At 38.6% G+C, this 26,781-nt stretch overlaps 1 protein-coding gene across 2 annotated transcripts in view; it reads left to right on the top strand.

Moving 5' to 3' along the window:
- Nucleotides 1–26,781, top strand: part of LOC106879952 (pyruvate dehydrogenase protein X component, mitochondrial) — a 39,256-nt gene that overhangs the window by 701 nt on the left and 11,774 nt on the right. The window contains exons 2-8 of one of the 2 annotated variants that reach the window (XM_089353010.1): nucleotides 13,177–13,254; nucleotides 13,760–13,860; nucleotides 15,395–15,572; nucleotides 16,780–16,857; nucleotides 17,651–17,751; nucleotides 18,298–18,536; nucleotides 21,626–21,724. In XM_089353010.1, the coding sequence (XP_089209136.1) occupies nucleotides 13,177–13,254; nucleotides 13,760–13,860; nucleotides 15,395–15,572; nucleotides 16,780–16,857; nucleotides 17,651–17,751; nucleotides 18,298–18,536; nucleotides 21,626–21,724 (874 nt within the window). The remainder of the gene's footprint in view (nucleotides 1–13,176; nucleotides 13,255–13,759; nucleotides 13,861–15,394; nucleotides 15,573–16,779; nucleotides 16,858–17,650; nucleotides 17,752–18,297; nucleotides 18,537–21,625; nucleotides 21,725–26,781) is intronic. The other variant, XM_089353011.1, reaches the window with a different exon arrangement.

Below are 26,781 nucleotides of genomic sequence, written 5' to 3'. Positions count from 1 at the left end.
TTCCAGCGTCTAATCTAACCCTTTATTCATAGTAAATTAAGAAATACTGCTTTACAAATATAAGTATGTGTAGACGCAGGCTTGCCATCACAAATGCAAGGTTATATAAACTCTAAGAATGGAAACCTGTAAACACTCAAAGACGTTTGCTGTAGAATAGTCCATCGTATTCCAAACAGTTTAAGCAATACCATATTAGTTTTTCAAATGAATGAAGGAAAAGAGTAAAATTATCAATTGATAAATGAAAGAAAAGGAACCGACGTTTTAAGTTACATTTCTTCGGGTTTGTTAATGTGGGCGAAGAAAATTTATTGGAGATCTACTTTATTAAAGGGCATGGGTGTGAATAACGTATATAATCTAATGTATTTTTAAGCGGTATACATTTACAATAACGTCGGCTAAACTAAAAATTCTAGAAAGTGAAGTCATTGTGATGTTTTTATTGTAGAATATTATTATTTTCAAATTATAACTTACTTTTAACTTTCAATTCAATAATGTGTTAATATTCTCTCGCACAAGAACACAGTAGTATTTAGTGTGACTCTACTGACTTTTTGTCTCTGTATCATCGGATCCTCTGTTCCGAAAGAAAAGCAGAGATGTTCAGTATTCAAAATACAGTATGTGTTAAGAAGCGGTATACAAAGTAAAACTTTTCATTAGATAATATTCGGAGATGTAAGCGGAGACATCGATATAATTAACGCATGAACTAAGGCTTAATTAGTTAATCGGTTAATATGTAGTTTAACATCCAGTCTCCAAAACAAACAAAAAAACAGTCTAATAGGTGTAAAAAAACGCGTAGAAAACGAATATGGAAACAAAAATTTGCACAAACGAAAGAGGCTGGAAGAGGACTTTCGTTTACTACACATTCTTTTTACACCTATTAGACTGTTTTTTTTTTTTTTGTTTTGGTAACCCTGTGTTAAACTATATATTAACTAATTATTCAATATTCTTACTCGTTCCCAACATCGTGTTGTGTTCTGCCCTAATTCCTATGACAAATAAGGCCCTGTTTAAAACTCGCTTTCTGTTTTGGGTGGGGCTCTATTTCCCTGTATAAGGTTAGATATAAGCCAAGGCTAGTATGCTAGAGAACATTTATATAACAATTAAAATACAATGCATAATTTAAGGTTCAATATAACGTACGAAAACTAACTGCCCTATATTAAGAAGCCAGTCTGTCTGCCTACTCAGCTGTAATTCATTATGTCTTCTTGGCCACACAATATGTTCTCCCAAATGTTTTGCTATACACCTACACACATTTCTCCCTCTCTTTCTCCCTGTCAATGGTATTGTTTCTACCATACTGCTAGCATCTCTGTAGCCTCACCAACTTGTGCACCTCATCACCATTGTGATACATCTAATTTACTCTCACCCTCTCTCCTAAATATGAATTGCTATGTAGCTCCTCTGCAAGGACCTGCTATACTCCAACACTCCCTGGATTTGTTGACATGGTGACCTCAATTGTGCCAGTGACCTGCAAAAATGCATCCAGTACATACTGTTAAGTGGTTGACATTAGGAAGGGCATCCAGCTGCTGAAACCATATCAAAACAGTCACTGGTGTTTGATGCAGTCCTTGACTCATTGTCAAACTGCCCAACCCATGCCAGCATGGAACATAGATGTTTACTGATGATGATGTATATTTATATTATCAATACAGAAGTTTATTCATAGTATGAATTTCACGTTTCACATTAGCAGTTATATAGTTTTCTATAACATATCTTCACACCTACTTGAAAATTTAAGGGCTGATAGACTGAGTACTTATGGATTCTTTCATGACCATTTTGATCCTGTTGTTCCATTTGTGCTTCCATATCACCATCATAGGTATTTCTTAAATAAGAAAGGTACCAAAGCAGCAATGGGCACCTTCACCACTGTCATCATCTCTGTTCCAAGTGGCTCAAGTTTAGGCTTATTTGGGTCTGCTTGAGCCAAACTTCCAATCCCTTTTCTTGGAATGACAGCAGTGTTACTCCCACACAAAGCAACACAAAGCTTGCAATTTCTGTTGTTGACTTATAGTTTCTTTTATACCACATTTGCTGATTTCTAGAATAGAGTAATGGTCAAGACTTCACAGGCCTTATTTTAATAGTTTGAAATATTCCTTCCACATTCTCCCACTTTAAGGAATGCCACCAATATTCGATAACTGATGACAGTCACTGTCATCATGAAATTTAGGAGTGTTGTCTTACACTAAAATCTTAGGCACATTATTCATCATCGTCATTATTCTGAGAGAAAATTACTTGCAACATTGTACTTATTGTTTTATCATGGAAGTTTTCAAAACCTACATTAATCCATTACTATAAATATGGCAATGATTTATGTGTATCAGATCACAAAATGTTTCTGGAACTTGTTGAACAATCTGCAACGTATCACTTTTGTGTAGTGTGTGAATTTATCATTAACATCATCCAACTTGTGTCTCTTGGTTTCATAGTCAAGTGTAACCATGAGAGTCTTCTAATGTGAAGAATGGTTTTTTTCCTTTGATATATGCATTTATTGAAATGAATTTCTGTTTGATAGTGCACATCAGTATGCTCAAAGACATAAGCCTTATAAGCTGATATTGCAGTCTTTGATGCTAATGACAATTTAATTAGCAGCAATGTGTAGCAATGTGAACTTCTAAAAAGCAGCCAATAGCTCTGAAATGGAGTTGGTGTTAATATCTAAAAAATGCTGTACAGGACAATTACTGGAGTATGGAGTGGATGGGTAATGCAGGTGACCAGGTCTTTTCATCATTTAACATCCTCTCTCTCCATGCTGACATGGGTTAGATGGTTTGACTGGAGCTGATGAGCTGTAGAGCTGCACCAGGTTCCAGTTTGATTTGGCATGGTTTCTACAGCTGGATGCCCTTCCCGTCACCAACCACTCCAGGATTGTAATGGGCACTTTTGCATACCACCAGCACAAGTGCCATTTACATGACACCAGCACATCCACAACTATGATTTCACTTGACCTGATGAGTCTTGTCATGCACAGCATATCACCAGAGCTCTCGGTCATTTGTCATCACTATGATCTTTGAGGCCCAATGCTCAAAGATCATACTTTTCTTCTCTGAATTTGTGGCCTTGTGCTTCTGTAAGAAATCAGTATCTCCAAAGTAGCATATCTTGGCTCTGGTACTCATAAACACATGCTGAGAGATTTGAAGCAAATCTTATCCATTTTATTACTAAATTTCTCTTGAAATACATTACTGCTGTTTCAATTAATTTTGAAAATAATTAATAGTTTAGTAAAATCATCATCATTTAACATCCGCTTTCCATGCTAGCATGGGTTGGACGATTTGACTGAGGACTGGCGAACCAGATGGCTGCACCAGGCTCCAATCTGATCTGGCAGAGTTTCTACAGCTGGATGCCCTTCCTAACACCAACCACTCCGAGAGTGTAGTGGGTGCTTTTACGTTCCACCGGCACGAAGGCCAGTCAGGTGGTACTGACAACAGCCATGCTCAAAATTGTGTTTTTTACGTTCCACCTGCACAGGAGCCAGTCCAGCGGCACTGGCAATGACTTCGCTAGAAGGTTTTTTCACATGTCACTGGCACAAGTGCCAGTAAAGTGACACTGGTAATGATCACGCTCGAATGGTTTTTTTACGTGCCACCAGCACGGAAGCCAGACAGCTGCTCTGGCAATGATCACGCTCGGACGGTGCTGTTAGCGCACCACTGGCACAGGTGCCATCATTTAGCTGGTGTTTGAAAAAAAGGTAACTTCAAATTTTTGTGGAAGGTTTTACTTAGATCTCTTTAAAACAAGAAGGCTATAATACAGAATCTGTAAGTTTGTATCAAAAGTGTTGTTCCTAGCACCATAATTCCCTTGGACTTGTTTACAGATAAAATCTACAATCTCCTACTATTTGTTAAAAACAATACACAAACAAAATTATTGTTTTTAAAGTTATTGTCATATTAATAATGCAATAGATCAATACTGTGTGATTTATAAACCTTATCATGTGGTCTCTCCAAGCAAACAGCTAATACAAGAGAGATAATCATTTCTTCATAATATTTGGTGGGATTTGAAGTTTTGGATTTTGCAGTTAAGGAATAAGAAAAATGAGACATAGAGTAAGCATATCTATCTATTTAGTTTGCTTACTTATTATTAAGTTCTAAACATTTCTAGTCAGTGGTAATTATGTATAGTACTCTTTCATTCTTTTTAGAAATTATAAAGCATACCATTTGTTTCTTTTCCTTTGAAAATGACTAAACTGAATGATTCAATTATTGCTCAGGAAACATCTTGACTTATGCATTTGGTTACATGGCTTAGAAGGAACATTTCCCAGCGCCATTCATTATCTGTTTGCAAATCTTCAGCAAAATCATGACATCTATAGATAAAGTTCTTTCTGATTCTAGAAGTTTTCACCCATCAGAAAAGGTTTGTATGAATCAGTGTGTAGAAATAGCAGTCAACTCTCCCTCAAATCACACTCTGTCATCTTGAAATTGGAAGAACACAGTTGACAAAATATCAGGATGGTCATGATTGGAATGCTTTCTGGTTATAGGTTTGCACAATTTGAGTTGATCTAAGACTGAATAACAACAACATTAGCTAAGGGGATGTGTGTGTATTAGAGAGAGAGAGAGATGTCAGGTTTCTTTCAGTTTCCATCTACCAAATTTACTCACATAGCTTTGGTCAGTCCAGACCACAGTAAACGACATTGCCCAAGGTTGTGTACAATGAGATTGAACCCAAGACCATTTAGTTTGGAATCAAATTTCTTAACTACACAGCCACATAGTTACATTCAATGTATGTTTGGTCTACTAAAATAATTTCAAATCAAACTCCAAGAGAAAACATAAGAATTGTGCTTTTGTCTGATTTAATTCTCTTTTAGCCAGGATTATGCTTGCTGTTCATTGTTCTATTATGAGTTACGTTAGTCTTCTTCATCATCATCATCGTTTAACGTCCACTTTCCATGCTAGCATGGGTTGGACGATTTGACTGAGGACTGGTGAACCAGATGGCTGCACCAGGCTCCAATCTGATTTGGCAGAGTTTGTACAGCTGGATGCCCTTCCTAATGCCAACCACTCCGTGAGTGTAGTGGGTGCTTTTACGTGCCATATTTATATTTATCTTATAATACGAAATGTATTTCTGAAGGCAACGAGCTGACAGAATTGTTATCACCGAGGTCGACTTTGCCTTTCATCCTTTCGGGGTCGATAAAATAAGTACCAGTTGCTCACTGGGGTCGATATAATCGACTTAATTCGTTTGTCTGTCCTTGTTTGTCCCCTCTGTGTGTAGCCCCTTGTGGGCAGTAAAGAAATAAGAATTGTTATCATGCTGGAAAAAATGCTTAGTGGCATCACTAGCATAACTAGAATGTGTGCCACCCAGGGCAGCCTTTCTGTTTGCCGCTCCCAGATCCCACAAAAATCACATATTACCTGCAGCAGACCCAAAAGTGGTGCCCCTTTCAAAGTGCTGCCCCTAGCTACGCTAGTGAGTGGCATTTCTTCTGAGTTCAAATGCTGCTGAGGTCGACTTTGCCTTTCATTTTTCCGGGGTCAATAAAATAAGTACAAGTTGAGCTAAGGGGTCAATCTGATCGACTTAAACCTCTCCCCTGAAATTGCTGGTTTTGTACCAAAATTTGGAACTAATATAAAATGTATTTGTTATTGTTTAGCCTCAGGTCAGCTATGATCAAACAGACCTCTAATAAAAGGCTTTCCTGTGGTGCCCATCCATCTTGTTCACAGATCTAGACTTACAGTATTCAGTGTGTGTGCTTCATTTCATAATGACAGTAGGGGTTATTTCAAGGAAAAGTGGCTGCTATTTCTAGCATGTCTAGTCACCATGTAGATGCATCCTATTTGGCTTATAGAATTTATAGTTAAATGTGTGGTGTGTGTTAGTAATGAGACAGCAATGTGACACTAATGAGGGAATCGTTGGAGGCAGGACACTGTGACAAAGATAGAAATTAACTTCAGATTATGCCATAGAAACAGGTTTATAGTGTAAACATTACAAAACCTCATACTTAACATATGTATGCTGTTTAAATGCCAGAAGCTGTGGTTAGTCATCCAGGGAAAACCCTTCAAAGTTGTATAGTGCTAAAAATAACACAATATACTTCAGATCTAGGCAAAACAAAATCACCCAAGAAGGTATCACACAAGAGTGGTAGATACGTATTTCACTGTATTTGCAGTGTGTCAGTACTATACACTCAAGTTACTTTTGAATTGAAATTGAGACTGCTTGTCTGAAGTGTAAACAGGTGTCTGAGTATAAACAGGTTGTGTATAAACTATTTGCTGATTTGCAACGGTGTTGCACAAATAGAATAAAAGGTTAAGCAATACAAGCAGCTCTATAATGTAAACATCACCGATACCACATTGCCTAACTCTTTAGCACTTAAACTGGTTATATCCAGCCAAAATATTCTACCTATTTTATGTTCAAACTGGTAAGATCCAGTCTCTTATATCTAGCCTACATTGTCATTCTAAAAAAAAAAACTATCATATCATTGAAATGTAGAAGCTATGAGATAATGCATGATTAATTCAAGACAATTTGAATAAATAAACATTACGTTTGACAGAGTAATCTAAATGCTAAAGGATTAATGTACAGTTCCTGTAATTCCTCATCATCATCATTTAACATCTGTTTTCCATACTGACACAACTTGGATGGTTTGACAGGAGCCAACCAGCTGGAGAGCTGCACCAGGCTTCAACTGTCTATTTTGGTATGGTTTCTATGGCTGGATGCCCTACCTAATGCAAACCACTTTACAGAGTGAACTGGATGCTTTTATGTGGTACCAGTGCTACTACAGGGTGAGGTAGAGATGACAGACGTTTTTGAAATAGCTATTACTCAGCCCAAGGGGAGGGAACATATGTCCAACAGGTACCATTTGTTCCATGGTGTCTTAGCATTTGTTTTTCTTTTCAGGTAAAGCCATGATGCTGGGGACGATAGAGCATCATGTGTTTGTCTACAACAGTTACATGAAGAATAACAAGTCTGTCACAGCAGTTGAGCATGAGTTTCGGTGCCACTTCAGCATTCACCAAAATCAGGCTGTTCCCACCTGTAACACAATCTTATGTTGGGTGAATGCACTTCATACACGAGGTACACTATTAAATAGGAGACTGGTGGAGGCACCACGAATGGCACGGACTCTGGAAAATGTGGAATGCATCAGACAAGCTTTGATACAGAGTCCAAATTGCTCTGCTTGGAGGCATTGCACTGAACTTAGCATCGATAATCGATCAGTAAGGTGTATTTTGCATGAAGACCTGCATTTCCACCCGTACAAATTGGTCATTGGGCAACAGTTGAAACCATGAGACTATGCACAGCAGCTTAACTTTGTGTGTCAGATGGAAGCAATTTTTGAGGCAAATGACTACCTCATTTTGTTAATGAGTGATGAAGCTCGTTCTTATCACAATGGCATGATGAATAGACAGAACTGTTGTTATTGGACTCTTGAAAACCTGAGAGAACTGCACAAAAGACCACTGCACAGCCCAAAAGTGATGGTCTGGTGTGCTGTTGGAAAAGCTACCATCATTGGTCCTTACTTTTTGGAAGACAATAATAGAAATGTTGTTACTGTGAACTCCGAGCATTACATCAAGATGGCAAACAGCTTCTTTGTGCCTGAATTATGACGAAAACATATTCCTATTTGACATGTGTGGTTTCAGCAGGATGGGGCAATGACCCACACAGCCAGAGCATCAATGGACATTCTTCACCCTCTCTTTAGTGACTACCTCATTTCCAGGTTTGCTGACATCCCTTGGTTCCCTTGGTCCCCTGATTTGTCCATGTGTGGTTATTTCTTGTGGGGAAACCTCAAGGCATGTGTGTATGCACATAAGCCCCATACATTGGATGATTTGAAGGAAGCTATTCATGTGGAAGTCACCCAAATCGACAGAGCAATGCTGGAGAGAGTGGGTGCCAACTTCCAAGAACGCCTGCAGAAATGCATCAATGAAAATGAACACCACATGATGGATGTTGTTTTCCACACTTGATTTTGACAAATACTAATTCAATACGAACACATTGATGCTAATAAAATTTGTTTGTAGCTAAAATTAATGATTTTGTGAATTTTTCAAAAACGTCTGTCCGAGAGGACGTTGGTGTTGCCTTGGTGGAGGTTTGTGCTCTCTGAGAGCTCTTGTTAAGATTAGGTTCAAATACTCACTGCTTTTAGTAGTTGGATGCCTATTGCAAAGTAAAGTAGGTATTTATAAGATAAGTTTGTGTAGTGACGATACATATATTTGTTTTGTATTGGAGATAAGTGTGTAAATATACACATAAGTAAAATACAATTGAGTTGCTTTAACAAAAGTACAAGAATATGAATACAAGTACAAGTGTGTAGTTAAAAAGGTTGTTTTGAAATAGTCAATCCTTCTGCACAACACCTGAGTAAATAAAGTGTCTTCTATCTCAAGGCAACCCAAGCTTTGTAAATGATATTCAGTGAAACAGTTATAGTGTAAAAGACCCATGGTCTTGAATCATCATCATCATCATCATCGTTTAACGTCCGCTTTCCATGCTAGCATGGGTTGGACGATTTGACTGAGGACTGGTGAACCAGATGGCTACACCAAGCTCCAATCTGATTTGGCAGAGTTTCTACAGCTGGATGCCCTTCCTAACGCCAACCACTCCGAGAGTGTAGTAGGTGTTTTTACATGCCACCGGCACAAGAGCCAGTCAGGTGGTACTGGCAATGGCCACGCTCAAAATGGTGTATTCTACATGCCACCTGCACAGGAGCCAGTCCAGTGGCACTGGCAACGATCTCGCTGGAATGACTTTTCACGTGCCAGGAAGGTAACACTGGTAATGATCACGCTCGAACGGTGCTCTTAGTGCTCCACTGGTACAGGTGCCATCACGATTTCGCTTTTGAATGTTAGATTCAATTCATAGCTCAGTTTAACACAGCTACTTGACCCTTGGCTGCTTTTTAGTTAATCAATTCTGATGCAAGCTTTTGTACCCATTGTCCCATCTGAGAATTAACACCTGTTTCTCTTCTACCAGTTGTTGATGCCCTCAAGAAATGGTTATGGTCCTTTCTCTTTCTTCTAACCACAAACAAACAAAAATGCTCTTTTCTTTTCTTTTCTCACCTGAGAAGGGACATGATCTTTATGCTCCTTTTGTTTGATTACATTTGCTGAAGCCCCTTGAGGTTATTCGAAACTTGTCTCCTTATGTAAGAAGACAGATATATGCAGATGTTATATACATAGGTATATAACAGACATTTCATCTTTTACAGTTTGCTTGTTTTAGTCATTAGACGATGGCCATGCTGGAGCACCACCTAGAATTTTTAGTCAAACGAATTCACTCCAGTTCTTATTTTTAAAGCCGATACTTACTCTGTCAGTCTCATTTGCTGAACTGCTAAACAACAGGGATGTAAACACCAACATTGGTTGTCAAGCAGTGGTGGGGGAGAAACAAATACACATACTCGCACACACACACACATGCCAATTATATATATATGTGTGTGTGTGTGTGTGTATATATATATATATATATATCACACACACACTCGCAGACTCTCGCACACGCACATATATTCATCTCCCTTTTTCACTCTCCTGTCTTAGAAAGAACTTTTCCCCCACCACCTCCTCTTCCGGTCTTTTCACAATGTAACCTCGTGGGCATCGGTACCATTTTCCTCATTCTCCGTTTTTCCATTCTCCGAATTTTCCATCTTTCCGACGAAGGGCTACGCCCGAAATGTCATACACTCTTTCTTTCCTTTCCCGAGCGTCCAATAACACTATCCGTATCACGTCCTCACTTTGTTGTTTTTTTGTTATTGTTTTATGTGTTTTTTTGAACTTATATATATATATATATATATATATATATATATATATATATAGTTTTAGGGAAAAGAACCAAGGTTCATGAACTAATCGATGAAAATCAACTGTCACATATATATATTTTATACTGTGAAACTTAATTCAATTTTAATTTTTAATAAATTGAATTTAATTGAGTTTTTACCTGTAAATTTGGATTTCTATCCCTAATATTATTATTACTATTATATATATATATATATATATATATATATATATATATATATATGCTCCGTTGGATGTGTAATGTCAATGTGAATACCCGTCAGAGTGTAAGTATCTTGAGAGAAAAGCTGAACATTAGAAGCATCAGTTGTGGTGTGCAAGAGAGACGATTGCGCTGGTATGGACATGTGGTGAGAATGGAGGAGGATAGCTGCATGAAAAAGTGCCACACCCTAACAGTTGAGGGAACCCGTGGAAGAGGTAGGCCCAGGAAGACCTGGGCTGAGGTGGTGAGGCAAGACCTTCGTACATTGGGCCTCACCGAGGCGATGACTACTGACCGAGACCTTTGGAAATGTGCTGTGCGTGAGAAGACCCGGCAAGCCAAGTAAGATCGTTGCCAGTGCCCCTGGACTGGTTCTTGTGCGGGTGGCACATGAGATGCACCATTTTGAGCGTGGCCGTTGCCAGTACCGCCTGACTGGCTCCCGTAGGATTTTCGAGCGAGATCGTTGCCAGTGCCCCTGGACTGGCTTGTGCGGGTGGCACATAAAAGACACCATTTCGAGCGTGGCCGTTTTCGTGCGGGTGACAAGTAAAAGCACCCACTACACTCTCTGAGTGGTTGGCGTTAGGAAGGGCATCCAGCTGTAGAAACTCTGCCAAATTAGACTGGAGCCTGGTGTTGCCATCCGGTTTCACCAGTCCTCAGTCAAATCGTCCAACCCATGCTAGCATGGAAAGCGGACGTTAAACGATGATGATGATGATGATGATGATATTGACAATGGGTTTCTTTCAATTTCCTCTACCAAATCCTCTCACAAGGCTTAGGTTGGCTCTGGGCTATAGTAGAAGTCACTTTCCCAAGATGTCACACAGTGGGAAGGAATCCAAAACCTGTTTCATCTCAACATGAAATTAAAAAAAAAAAAGGATCTTCCAGTGCCAATGAAGATAACCTAAATTTGTATTCATCAATTATCAACACAGTTGTTCAATTAATATACAAGCCAAATCCAAAACGAAATATAAATATTCAATCTTTTTTAAAAACGCTAGAGTCACTTTCTGTGAGTTTTCTTTTAAAACATGTCTCTGTCTATTACTTCCAATAAGTTTTCTGAGCTCTCAGTTTTTACTCAATTTAAATAATTACCATGTAATACGAGAATATTCGTTAGAAAATAATACCCCCAAAACTTGTATTCATACAGCAGTGAAGTGGTAAGCTAAGTGGCTCCATCTGAGTTAAAACCTTGTCAAGGTCAGTTTTGCTTTTCCTGCTTCTCAGGAAGAGAAGAAGGTTGGAGAAATAAGTCCAAGTCTAATGCGGTTGTATTTTTGTAACTGACTAATGCCTTACCAAATAGCTAAGCAATTAAAATTAGAATAAAGCTTCTTTCAATTCTCCAACCATCCAGCCATCTCTTTCATTGCTTCCTCTCTCTGATGTACACACATATATCATCATCATCATCATATTTACATATATATATATATATCATTTATATCATATATACAGGGTGTCCACTAAGTCTGGGTACCTGGAGTAAATAAAATCATAGCATAAACAATTAAATATAAGAAATAATAATTTCTTAAAGTATGTATTAATCCCCATGTACCCAGACTTTGTGGACACCCTGTATATATCATATATATATATATATATATATATATATATATATATATTTAAAAATTTAAGGAATGGAGAAAACGCATGTTATAATTGCATACTTTATTCCTACATATGTTTTGAAACATATGTAGGAATAAAGTATGCAATTATAACATGCGTTTTCTCCATTCCTTAAATTTTTAAATATACTCAAATACCCAAAATTTCAAGGAGTTCCTGCCTTAAAAACAGGAACTAAACCCCAGTTATTTTGTGTTCTTTGCTACATTGGTTTCTATTAACCCATTTATTCTATCCGAAGAATTTTTATTCATTAAAATAGAAGAAATACATATAATTATATATATATATATATATATATATATATATATATATATATATATATATATATATATATCGTTAATCAAATACATTCAATGAGAATATAATATACTGATATTTTTAATAAGTGCTCTTGGTAGGGAAATGTCTAAGACATTAAAGGTATTTAGACATTTAATAAGAACGATTATATATTATATTTTAAAATAAGTACAGGAAAATTACATCAAAAAGTCATTACAGAAGATATGCGTCCAAAATGATATTGTATTAATAGATAGATGTATAAATATATAAAATATGATTATTCAAAAGGTTTAAAAGTTTAATCATTCTTTATATATTAATACATCTATCTATTAATACAATATTATTTTGGACTTATATCTTCTGTGATGATTTTTTGATGTCATTTTCCTGCTCTTATTTTATAATAAAATATATCATATATATATATATATATCATATATATCATCATCATCATCATCATCATCGTTTAACGTTCGCTTTCCATGCCAGCATGGGTTGGACGATTTGACTGAGGACTGGCAAACCAGAAGGCTGCACCAGACTCCAATCTTATCTGGCAGAGTATCTACAGCTGGATGCCCTTCCTAACACCAACCACTCCGAGAGTGTAGTGTAGTGGGTGCTTTTACATGGCACTGGCATGAGGGCCAGTTTGGCGGTATATATTACATATATCATATATCATCATCATCATCATCATCGTTTAACATCTGCTTTCCATGCTAATATATATATATATATATATATATATATATATATATATATATATATATATATCATAGATATAGATATATTTTATATATGTATATATATTGATTTAAATTCGGGTTACTCCAATGCTACACAGTGGATCATCACCTTTCAATGAATAAACTGCACTCCTTTCATGTATTGAGTATTCATTTGTTTCTCATTTGTTACTTAAAACACAAACACACACACACAGACAACTATCTTACTTACTTAGAATTTTCCATGTTTTAGATACCATAAAACTCGAGATGCCATCATTATCTCCAACAATGACAGAAGGATCCATCATCAAATGGTACAAGAAAGAAGGTATGTTGTTCTTACCTTGAGATTTTATTCTTTCACAAATAATTGCAAATGGTGAGTGTCCTCCTTCTCTCACAAAATCACATCCTGCTGTTTTAAATCAAGAGAGGACATATTAAATGACCTGGTTCAAAATACCCCTATAAAGATGGGGTGGTCACAAGTGGAATGCCTTTGATCATTGGATTCCTCAGTCAGGGTTGACTGGTGATTAAACAACAACAGCAATAAATTAACAAGTTTATTGTACTATTGCCACCTGCTCGGGCAAGTTGCTTCTTCACTGTGGTACCCATTGACAATAAGTAGACTGTGGTCATTTGAGTACTGCATTAACCACTGGTACCATTGAGTACTAGTAACAAGATACAAGCTATTGATCTCATTCACCCTGTTCTGCAGTTCCTGCCTCTTGACTCAACCATTGGTCAATGGAATGGTTGATATTGCTAATCTTGTTTTAAACCTAGAATTAATCTGATATTTTTTTTATTCTTTGGATTCTTAGGGGATCGCATAGCTCCTGGTGACGTACTCTGTGATATTCAAACAGACAAGGCTGTTGTAAGTATGGACATTGAAGAAGAAGGAGTACTGGCCAAAATTATAGTAAGTATAAAGCTCAGAGCCTTACAGTCTCTTCTGTTTACATCACATTTATGTACACACACTTGCCAAAGCTGACCTCGCCTGTGCTTGAGCCACGTAAAAAGCACTAAGTCCACTTTGCTGAGTGGTTGGTGTTAGGAAGGGCATCCAGCTGTAGAATCCTGCCAAAACAGTTACAGAAGTCTGGTGCAGGCTTCTGCCTGGCTGGCTCTTGTGAAACTGTGCCACCCATGCTAGCATGGAAGGAGGACATTAAACAATGATGAGGATGATCACACACACTACCAATCTTTTAATATAACTGGCTCAGAGATGCATTTTAGTCAGACAATTAGAACCATTTTGTATTTGAGTTAAAATCTTGACATGCATTTAGTTTGATGCACTTTACCAACTCGCTAATATCCATTTCTTAATTACAAAACTATTTTGTGTGTGAGTGTAGAGAATGCAGTAAATTGAATCTATTGCAGATATCCGTTCAATTACAGAACATTAAATTTGGCCCAGGTGAGATTTGAACTTAAAATATAGTGTGCCTAAAACCATCATCATCATCATTAAATAACCATTTTCCATGCTGGTATGGATTGGACAGTTTGACAGGAGCTGACCAGGCGGAGAGCTGTCCAGACTCCAATTGTTTGTTGAGGCATGATTTCTGCAGCAGAATACCCTTCCTAATGCCAACCAGAATGTGCTGGGTGCATTTATGCAGCACTGCAATATCATCATCATCATCATCTAATGTCCATGTCCCATGCTCTTGTGGGCTGAAATGGTTTTACTGGAGCATGATGTGGCCAAGAACTATCTCGTGCTCCAGCGTTTGCATTGGCAGTTTCTAAGGTTAGATGCCCTTCCTGATGCCATCCATTTTACAGCATGTACTGGTTGCTTTTTTACCAGCAATATCAGTGAAGCCATCATGCAGTTTGAATGACTACAAATCCTGAGGGGGACAACTTTATGCTGAGAGACAATGGACAAAGGATGGATAAAAGTATGAGAGAAGGGGCCAGAACAGAACAGGTTTCTTGCTGTAGAGGTGCTACATGACTACTCATATTTTAGAAGAGAGGGTAGGAGTGACTGAGTGGAGCTGGAGGGTGATAAAAGGGAGTTGGAAATGACTGACAGTGCTGAGCAGCAGAATAATAACAATGAAACAGTAGACAGGAGAAGTATTTATGTAGAACTAAAATACAAGTTTACATATAAGTGGCACTCCAAAGATGGGATTATTAAAAAACAATTCAAATTTTGCATGATGGTCTGCAAAGTGTAGTATAAGTATGTGAATGACATTTAATAAAATCAATGGAAGGTAATGTTGAACCTGACTAGATTCCAACTCAGACTGTAGAAAAGAGAGAACTAAATTCTGTGGTGTATTTAGTCTTGTAAGAATAATTCATAAGTGAAAATAAATATGTAAGATTTATGAAAAATTTCTTCATATTTTTAAAATATGTCCCATATTGCTTAATTAACCTTTGTAAATTTGTGAATGGTTATCTTTATTTCATATCAGTTACCAGATGATACGAAAGATGTCAAAGTGGGCCAGTTGATTGGCTTAATGGTTGATGAAGGAGATGACTGGGAAAATGTCCAGATTCCTGGAGAGCCTGCAAGTTCTACTGCATCTGCTCCACCACCTGCACCTGCAGCAGCTGCTCCACCAGCTGCACCGGCTGGTGAACCTTTTCGTGAGTAACAAAATGTTTTCCTTTTAGATACTTTAAGCTTGCCTGATCCCTGTTTTTGCAGCCAACCTTTATCATCATCATCATTTCATTTAACGTCCGCTTTCCATGCCAGTATGGGTTGGACGAATTGACTGGAGACTGGTGAACCGGATGGCTACACCAGACTCCAATCTGATCTGGCAGAGTTTCTACAGCAGGATGCCCTTCCTAATGCCAACCACTCCGAGAGTGTAGTGGGTGCTTTTTACGTGCCACTGGCACGAGGGCCAGTCCAGCAATGGCCACACTCAAATGGTGTTTTTTTATGTGCCACCTGCACAGGAGTCAGTCCAATGTTTTTGTTCACATGCCACCGGCACAAGTGCCAGTAAGGTGAAGCTGTTGTTCATTCCTTTGTCTGTCTATTCTCATCACATATATTATTTTTATTATTTACCAATATGGTACCTCACACATCTAAAGTGGTGAGCTGGTGGAGACATTAGCATGCCGGGCAAAATCCTTGGTGGAATTTTGTCTGTCTCTACATTCCGAGTTCAGATTCCACTGAAGTCGACTTTACTTTACATCCTTTCAAATAAGTACCATTTGAACAGTGGGGTCAGTGTAATCAATTTAATCCCTACCCTGAAATTGCTAGCCTTGTGCCAAAATTTGAAACCAACATTCTTCGTATCTTCCTCATCCGGTATTCCCACACCACTGCAACTTATCCTCACATGTTTTAAACCTGCTTCCTATAGTCTATCTTTTACACAGAGGGAGAAAAACAACTTTGTTATCGACAGAAGTACCATATCTTCTGGCATACAAGTCAATGTAGTATCATCATCATCATTGTTTAACATCCGCTTTCCATGCTAGCATGGGTTGGACGATTTGACTGAGGACTGGTGAAACCAGATGGCTACACCAGACTCCAATCTGATTTGGCAGAGTTTCTACAGCTGGATGCCCTTCCTAACGCCAACCACTCTGAGAGTGTAGTGGGTGCTTTTACATGCCACTGGCACGAGGGCCACTCAGGCGGTACTGGCAACGGCCACGCTCAAAATGGTGTAACTATTATACTTTCACTAATCTACTTCCAGTACGTGTATGCATACACACACACACTATGCATATTTTTGTTGGGTTTTTATTTATTTTTTTTTTTTTGAATTTTAATTATGTTTGTTTATCGTTTGCTATTTCTAATTTGTTGCAGGTGGCTTGTGCATAGAGATGCCTTCTTTATCTCCGACCATGTCAGAAGGAGACATTATAAAATGGCATAAGCAGGAAGGTAAATATTAAGAATTTTGTATTTATCACAGTCTTTTAAAGAGCACTGACTAAAAATGTTTCGATCCTTGTCATAGTAGTTGTAGTGGTGACAGTGGCAGCGGCAGTGGGAGGAGTAGATTAATAGTAGTAGTAGTAGTAGTAGTAGTAAGCTCTGTACGTGAGCAGTCATATGGTGAAGAGATAATCTAGGCTCTTGCTTAGATCTAGATCAGTTCAGACTGGATAGACATACTATCAGATTACATTCACAATTGCAAGACTGTGGTTTCAATTTCTGGACTAGGATTTGTGTTATGTTCTTGAGCAAAACATTTCGTCTTACGTTGCCCTGCAATCACTTCAGTATCTGATGTGTGGTACACCATGCCCTTGTGCAGGCATTGTTGATCTGAGGGAGAGAGTAAACCAATGTACAGCACAATCATTTGGCCACTATGAACAAATCATCTGAGCAGGTTGTTCAGCAAGAAATTGCAGAACTTTCCTCTGTTGAGGCACATGGCGTAGTGGTTAAGAGCGCGGGCTACTAACCCCAAGATTCCAAGTTCGATTCCAGGCCGTGACCTGAACAATAATAATAATAATAATACATTATTTACATTAGATGGATATTTATCCTCATCTTTGTTGTTAACACGTTTCGGCTGATATACCCTCCAGCCTTCTCCAGGTGTCTTGGGGAAATTTCGAACCTGGGTCCATATGGCCCTTGTGGAGTCCAAGTAAGATTTTGTTTAAATGAATTTAATTATAAATGCCATGCCTGACTCTCTTTTCTGTTTGGCTTTTAGGTGACAAAGTGGCCCCTGGTGACATTCTTTGTGATATTCAAACCGACAAGGCTGTGGTTAGCATGGACATTGAAGAAGAAGGAATATTAGCAAAGATTCTAGTAAATATTCTATTATTCTTTTATTGGTGTCAGTCATTGGACCGTGACTGACCATCCTGGTCAACCACTTTGAAAGTTTGAAAGGTTTTTGTCAAGTATATCAACCCCTGCGCTTAGTCCGGTACTTACATACAGGCATGTTCTTTGCAAGTGCTGTTGCCATGTAAAATGTAACATGCTCTCATGCTGGTGCCACCTGAAAATGCACATGTGCCATTGCTGCATTAATGCACTTGTGCCTGTGCTGCATATATGCATATATGTAAAAAACACCCAGCACACTCTGTAAAGTGGTTGGTATTAGGAAGGGCACCCAGCCATAGAAACGATGTGAAAATGGACAACTAGAGTCTGGACAGTACCCAGCTAGCCTACTCTATGTCAAACTGTCTAACCCATGCCAGCATGGAAAACGGATGTGAAATGATGATGATGATGTTTGGCAGAGAAATTTGAATGCTGAAGGGTTAAAGTCAGTACCTCCATTTCTTTGATGTCGTCATTTCAAAAAATTTTACTTCTATTCTTTTTTTTTAATTTTTGCAGATGCCCGAAAACAGTAAAAATGTTAAAATCGGTCACCTGATTGCATTGATGGTAGATTTGGATGATGATTGGCAGAATGTAACTGTCCCTGCTGAAGTGACAGCCAGTACAGATGCACCAGTCTCGAGCACCAAACCTGCAGCAGCGCCACCACCACCACCACCAGTCCCTTCTGCAACCTCACCAGCTGCAGCACCAGTACAGAGCAATGCTAAAATCATTGAAGAAATACATGCTCTGTAAGTTGTCAACTTGAATCAGTAACCATCTTGTAATGTTAGTAATTTCCTACCAAGGGGTAATTAGCTTATCGTTTGAGCCATGATTATTAGTGCCGTTGCATCAAAGGTGATTGAGTGTTTGGGCCTTCCATGCTATATTCTGGGCAGTTATTGTTATTTATTACCTGTAATTAAGACTCATAAGGTCAAGAACTTCTGCCTCATTCAAATTGTACAACTACCACCACCACCACAGTTATGATCTCACCAGTACAGTCACTACCACTCTACCACAACCAACACAACATTCCTTTAGTCACAACAATCACTATTCCTCTCAAACTATATTTCCGAACCGTTTTTCTTTCTGTATTTAACACATCATCTCCTCAATTCTACCCACCCACCCTTATATGATGATGGTGGTGGCGGTGATGGTGGTTATAGTCTTATGTGTGTGTGCGTGAGAGAGAGAGAGAGAGAGTGAGTCCATCATGCTATGAGCTCTCAAGTCTCATTCCCCTGTCTCCTCCATGTTTCCACACATTCCTGTCCTTCATCATCTCTATGATAGAGTTTTATTTTCTTTTTCAAGGTTTGTGTCTTTCAGTAACTGTTACACATATGTTCAACAAGGTCTTCCTCCTACCCCATGCTCATTCCCATAGTAATAGGTGACATACAACTTCATCGATTCTTTGCCAACAGTGTCCCACAAACTTAAGTCTGCATTGTTAAATTTCCTTTCAGTAAATATTGTTACAAACAAACTTCCTTCATCCTCCTTAAATTCTGGGTTTTTTATTCCGTTTATTCTGTTTTCTATTATTTTCATAATTGCCCTGCATTCAGGTACATATATCAATAGGCTTTCTACAATATCATCATCGTTTAACGTCTATTTTCCATGCTGGCATGGGATGGACGGTTTGACTGAGGACTGATGAGCCAGAGGCTGCACTAGGTTCAATCTGATCTAACAAAGTTTCTACAGCTGGATGCCCTTCCTAATGCCAACCACTCCGAGAGTGTAGTGGGTGCTTTTATGTGCCACCGGCACAAGGGCCAGTCAGGCGGTTCTGGCAACGACCACGCTCAAAAGGTGTTTTTATGTGCTACCTGCATGGGAGCCAGTCTGGTGGCACTGGCAACAATCACGCTCGAATGTTGTTTTTCACGTGCCACTGGCACATGTGCCGGTAGGCCAAGTTAGCAACGGTCATGCTCGAATGGTGATATTCACGTGTCACTGGCACGAGAGCCAAACTCTAAAAAACTGTATTTAGAGATCATCAGTTATTTTTGATTCCCATACATATAGACACCTGATGAGTTAGGCTTGTCTACAAGCCTATGAAACTTTAAGTTGCATGGAGCTGAGTCAAGCTTATTAAATTATGTGTGTATGTATGTATGTATGTTTGTGAGTGATAGACACACGAGGTGCCTATGAATCACCTTTCCAATTTGAAAAACTCAGAAAGCAATGAAAAAAAGGGGATAACTGAGCATAGACTATTGGAAAATATAGGCGAACAAATATAGTTTTATTAGAAACATCAGAACACTTCCACATGGGCTCTATTGGTTGCATGCAACACATCCAGACAATCTCAACTTTAATAGATGCAATAATTTGTGGTAGTTGTAAAGATAATTTATGAACACCTTGTATATGCATACATGAAATAAATGCAAACTCAGATATATATATATATATATATATATATATATATATATATATATATATATATATATATAAGAGAGTATTGTAGTTCGCTTGAAGCATTGTGTATTGTTTGTAAAGAATAAAAAGTTTAGAAAGGTATAACAATGCACTATAGAACAAAAAAAAAATTTTTTTTGTTCTATAGTGCATTGTTATACCTTTCTAAACTTTATATATATATATATATATATACTCTCACATGCACACACATATACATCAATCAATTTATGTATTTAAAGCACATACATCAATGAAAGCCTTCTAAACTCAAGTATTTGTCCCGAGAAAGCATCTCTTATAGATGTACAGTGTTGAAAAACACAAAAATTATATGAGTAGCAGATGAAAAACATCTGTGCATTTCTGCTTCTTTGGGCTTTGTCAGTAGAAAATATTTACTGGCAACTGCATGTTAAGACAAGATCTGCTGCTAGGCAGAAGTGTGCATTTAGTAAAGCCATCACTGCTCCTGGATGGTTTTCATCTGCTACTGATATCATTTTTTGATATTTTCAACACTGTATACCTAAAGAGATGCTTCTTGAGACAAATACTGCAGCTTAGAAGGCTTTCAATGATGTGTTTGCTTTAAGTATGATACACAGATTGCAGTTTCAATTCAGCTCATTGCACCATTTCTGTGAAGATTGCCTGAAGAAGGAATCGTTATACTGAAATATTGAAATACAAGAAAAAAAGTACCAAACATCAACTTGTATTTTTACTTATAACTTGCATTGTTTGGGCTTCATATAAAGAAATACTTGAAAACATTTATATGTATAAGACATTGCTTTACACAAACTATATTATTCTTATATATACTGTCATGGCCAAAAGTCTGGAGCAGAGATCTGAAAATTAGAATTTTTATATTAAATGCCCAAAGTTATATTTGAATTGAATTGTACTTGGGCATAACAATTTTTATTTAAAAAAAAAAATGTTCCAAACTTTTGGCCATGACTGTGTATATACACACATATAAATATATATAACAAATAATATATAGTATAAGATCATGTATGTTATGCAAGAAACATCATTCATTTTTAAATGTATAGATGTTTTCGATCTAGTTTGGATTCTTTGCCATCAAATTTGAATTCTTTGCAATCAAATCTGATTGCAAAGAATTAAAATTTGATGGCAAAGAATCCAAACTAGATCGAAAACAACGATAAATTCCAACAGCTCATACTGTATCAATAGAATTCTAAGTACTCACAAATTATTGCAGTTTATTTACACTTTTATTCTCTTTTTTTTTTTATCTCTTTTATACTCAGACATGTCTAACATATGAAGTTCCTTTAATAAATAGCAAATGTCAATTTTACCCCTGATAATCATCCTCTTTGCTCTGCCATCATTACAGAACAAGAGTCGGTCCTTCAGTTAAGAAATTATTGGAAGAGTTCAATATCAGCCCAAAAGATGTTCAACAAAGTGGTTCTCGAGGTCAAATTCTGAAGGGGTAAACCACAGAATTTTATATATATATATATACACATATATTTACTTATAATTACTTCATATAATTCTGCTATAGTGTTTGTTTCCTTACTACATTAATCCACCTGTGCTTCAACTAACCCCCCCGCCTCCGTCTAATACAGCATCATACTAAACCTTAGTTTTTTGTTACATTAATTTATATCATATTTATATTATGAGGTGACAGGGACCAAAAATGGTAGAACACCGAAATAAATACCTTCAGGTATTTAGTTACATCACTTTACATTTTGTGTTCAAATCCTGTCAAGGTCACCTTTGCCTGTCATCCAGGGTACCAAGGTATGTGTAAGGGTACAAGGATTGATTACATTGACTTTACTCTTCCTTGCCAGAATTCTATTTAATATGTTTTTTACGTGTATATGTGTGCATGTATTTTTACATACTTTCTGTGTGTGTGTGTGTGTGTACATTTATTTATTATTTTCCCTCTGATTGCCTAAGCTCATTGTCTCATTAACATCTCCCATTATTTTTTTACTAACTTGTAACTATAAGCCAATCGCCATACTTTACTAACACATCATCATTTTAATACTAATGTCAGGCATCATACTACTACTAATCCCTTTTTCTCGCTTTACTGAAATAGTATCTAAGCACAGTTCATTGCCGTAACCTTTCCCTTGTTGAGTATTTTCCTATCATTTTATCAACACAGTATTTTAGTCTTTTATTTTATCACCATTGTAATACATATTATTATATACTTTGTTGTCTTACCAGTTCTCTATGCATCATCAGACCATCCTGCCTTTTATTATTATTATTGAGTGAGAGAGCAAAGCATGCCATCAAAGTGACACTGGGGTAAAATATACAAAGCCCAATATACCCATCGTGACTACCCGTCTGATAAGGGTACACCAGGCACATGCATCACAACCATATGTGTGCGACATGGTGATCTCATATCAAGATAAACAGTGTATGACCTCGCAGGTGGGGCCCAGTTAGAATTTTCTTCAGGTCGAGTAGCCCATCCGTCTCAAAAGGTCCCTGAATAGGGTTTAAGGATGTTGAGCAAAACACATGTTTCCAAAGGTGAATTATTCAAATCCCAAGGAATTCCTCTCAACACATGGCTATGATGCTCACCCAATACTTCTCATGATCAGAGATGCACATATCGTCAGCCACCAAGGGACATGCTCAACTGGTTAAGGTCAAACAACTGACAAGCAAATATATGGTATTGAGCAGAATATTTGCTGTAGCCCATCTTTTTATACCAAGACAAAACAATGTACATGATAACACTTCCAATCAATTAAGATCAGAAGCCATGAAAGTCACTGCCTGGTACTGCATCAGAGCATTTATTATTATTATTATTTTTATTATTATTATTATTATTATTATTATTATTATTATTGTTGTTGTTGTTGTTGTTGCCTTTGCACAGCTTCTAACGCTGGAGGTGTACTACGGTGTCAGCTGTTCACTACCAGTGAACTAAGGTAACACCTCTTATTTTTCGAGCACCTTCCGGAGTATTTGAGCAGTTCCAAGTTGTGCTGTTTTCTGCAAGTGCTCCACCCTTATTGCAGCCCCTATTTGTTCCATGTCCTTCTTGTAAAAACATTGGTAAATTGCGCAACCTGATAATTGCTGCCTCATATGAGTGACAATGAAAAAACAAAATATGGTGAATAACGGTGGGAATGAAACTGAAGCCAATGATGGTGACAGTGTTACACCCGGTAGGCTCAGAGATCCTGGTCCGGCTCCAGCCTGTCGATATCCAGAAAGGGACCACCATACACAGCGTAGATGGAGCAAAAATTATTATGCCAAAGACTCGAGGTATTTCGTGTTGCAAGACAGTGTAGGAGAGAGAATAGTGATGTTGTAGGAGAGAAATGTGTTCGCATGGATGATGGTACGCTTGCACTAAATGAGGATGCAAAGAAAGAGGTCTGGAGATGCCACTACGATAGATTGCTTAATAAAGAGAATGAATGGGAGGAAGAGAGCCTGCCGTATGTCGACCCAATAGAGGAACCAGCTATCCAAGTTGATAGTACCGGGGTAGATAAAGCAATTAAGAGTATGAAGACCGGGAAAGCCCCCGGCCCATCAGGAATCACTGCAGAGATGCTCAAAATATCTGGCAGTGTTGGCTACAGCCTAGTCACCCGTATTACGAACCAGGTGATACACGAAGGAGTCATACCCTATGACTGGTGTAGCAGCATCATAGTCAACTGCTACAAAGGTAAAGGTGACGCTTTAGATACAAATAATTACAGAGGCATCAAGCTGTTAGATCAGGTTATGAAAGTTACAGAGAGGGTCATAGCCCAACTAATTAGGGAGGGAATCAATTTAGATGAGATGCAGTTTGGGTTCGTGCCAGTTAAAAGCACTACTGATGCCTTATTTCTAGTGAGACAGCTGCAGGAGAAATACCTAGCTAAGGATAAACCTCTGTACCTGGCTTTCGTTGACATGGAGAAAGCCTTTGACAGGGTCCCCCGATCCCTTATCTGGTGGTCAATGAGGAAACTTGGGATAGAAGAATGGTTAGTGAGAGCTGTGCGAGCCATGTACAGAGATGCTGCCAGTAAGGTGAGGGTTGGAAATGAGTACAGCAATGAATTCCGGGTAGAGGTAGGGGTCCACCAAGGTTCCGTCCTCAGCTCCCTCTTATTTATCATAGTCCTCCAGGCAATCACAGAGGAGTTCAAGACAGGTTGCCCCTGGGAGCTCCTCTATGCTGATGACCTTGCCCTAATTGCGGAGTCACTATCAGAACTAGAGGAGAAGTTTCAGGTGTGGAAGCAAGGTCTAGAATTGAAGGGCCTTAGAGTCAACCCAGCTAAAACCAAAATCCTAATAAGTAGGAAGGTAGATAAAACACAAACCCCTTCAGGTAGATGGCCCTGCTCAGTATGTAGAAAAGGAGTAGGTAGTAACTCTATAAGATGTACCCGGTGCAAGCTATGGACACATAAGAGGTGCAGCAACATCAAAGGCAGGTTAACTAGCAAGTTAGTTTTTGTTTGTGGCAGATGTTCAGGTGCAATAAAGACTGTAAACAAACAGGAAACAACTTCTATCTCATTCCAGGGTGAAAAACTAGAGGTAGTCGATAGCTTCCGCTATCTGGGCGACCAAGTTAGTAGTGGGGGTGGGTGCACTGAAAGTGTAGCTGCTAGAATAAGAATAGCCTGGGCAAAGTTTAGAGAGCTCTTACCCCTGCTGGCGACAAAGGGACTCTCACTCAGAGTAAAAGGCAGACTGTATGACGCATGCGTACGAACAGCCATGCTACATGGCAGTGAAACATGGGCTGTAACTGCTGAGGACATACGTAAGCTCGCAAGGAATGAAGCCAGTATGCTCCGTTGGATGTGTAATGTCAATGTGAATACCCGTCAGAGTGTAAGTATCTTGAGAGAAAAGCTGAACATTAGAAGCATCAGTTGTGGTGTGCAAGAGAGACGATTGCGCTGGTATGGACATGTGGTGAGAATGGATGAGGATAGCTGCGTGAAAAAGTGCCACACCCTAACAGTTGAGGGAACCCGTGGAAGAGGTAGGCCCAGGAAGACCTGGGCTGAGGTGGTGAGGCAAGACCTTCGTACATTGGGTCTCACCGAGGCGATGACTACTGACCGAGACCTTTGGAAATGTGCTGTGTGTGAGAAGACCCGGCAAGCCAAGTAAGATCGTTGCCAGTGCCCCTGGACTGGCTCTTGTGCGGGTGGCACATGAGATGCACCATTTTGAGCGTGGCCGTTGCCAGTACCGCCTGACTGGCTCCCGTAGGATTTTCGAGTGAGATCGTTGCCAGTGCCCCTGGACTGGCTTGTGCGGGTGGCACATAAAAGACACCATTTCGAGCGTGGCCGTTTTCGTGCGGGTGACACGTAAAAGCACCCACTACACTCTCGGAGTGGTTGGCGTTAGGAAGGGCATCCAGCTGTAGAAACTCTGCCAAATTAGATTGGAGCCTGGTGTTGCCATCCGGTTTCACCAGTCCTCAGTCAAATCGTCCAACCCATGCTAGCATGGAAAGCGGACGTTAAACGATGATGATGATGATTATTATTATTATCATTAAGAAGGCAGTGAACTAGCAGAATTGTTAGCATGCTGGATGAAATGCTTAGCGGTATCTTACTCATCGCTGTGTTCTGAGTTCAAATTCCGCCGAGGTCGACTTTGCCTTTCATCTTTTTAGTACCAGTTACACACTGGGGTCGATCTAATCGACTTAATCCCTTCCTCCAGATTTGAGGCCTTGTGCTTACAGCTGAAAATTATTGAGTAGTTAACACGCTATCATGTGGCCACCACTTTTACATCTTCCAGGGGTCTTGTCAAATGAAATTATACATGCTAAATAGTACTTGCAAGTTCAAAAGCTAAAATCGCCATTATTATTTGTCATACATACATAGCTTCTTCAGGTTTTTATTTAATATCTCTCACAGAAAGTATGGTTGCCATTGAAAGAGCACACATGTCTGTGGCATTTTGGGGGTCTTTGAGTTGATTCAAATGGATTTACAATCATCATCATCATCATCATTGTTTAACGTCTGCTTTCCATGCTGGCATGGGTTGGACGGTTTAACTGACGACTGGCAAGACAGGAGGCTGTACCAGGCTCCAATCTGATCTAGCAAGGTTTCTACAGCTGGATGTCTCTCCTAATGCCAACCACTCTGAGAGTGGGCACTGGCATCGACCGCGCTCGAATGGTGCTTTTTACATGCCACCAGCACTATGCATTCTTTATTATATTTCATGGCCCTTGATGAGTACTGCTTAATATTGGATTTAGAATATATATTTTCTCTTTAGTGTACAGGTTTTTAGCTTATTTGACAATCAAAAAAAATACGAAAAAGAAAATCATGTTCCATCAAATTATCTGTCGTTGAGGAGGAACTCCTGTCTTGACTTATCTTCGGAAGCAGGAATTTATTTTAAGACAGCTGTCCAGTGGATACTTGCTACTGATGAAACTCAAAAAAAGCAGAAATCTGGATCTAGCACTGC

The sequence above is a fragment of the Octopus bimaculoides genome, chromosome 5 (genome assembly GCF_046866305.1).
Source record: "Octopus bimaculoides isolate indiv1 chromosome 5, ASM4686630v1, whole genome shotgun sequence".
NCBI lineage: Eukaryota > Metazoa > Mollusca > Cephalopoda > Octopoda > Octopodidae > Octopus > Octopus bimaculoides.
Note: the sequence above shows the minus strand (reverse complement) of the source record. Positions and strands in the feature narration are given on the sequence as shown.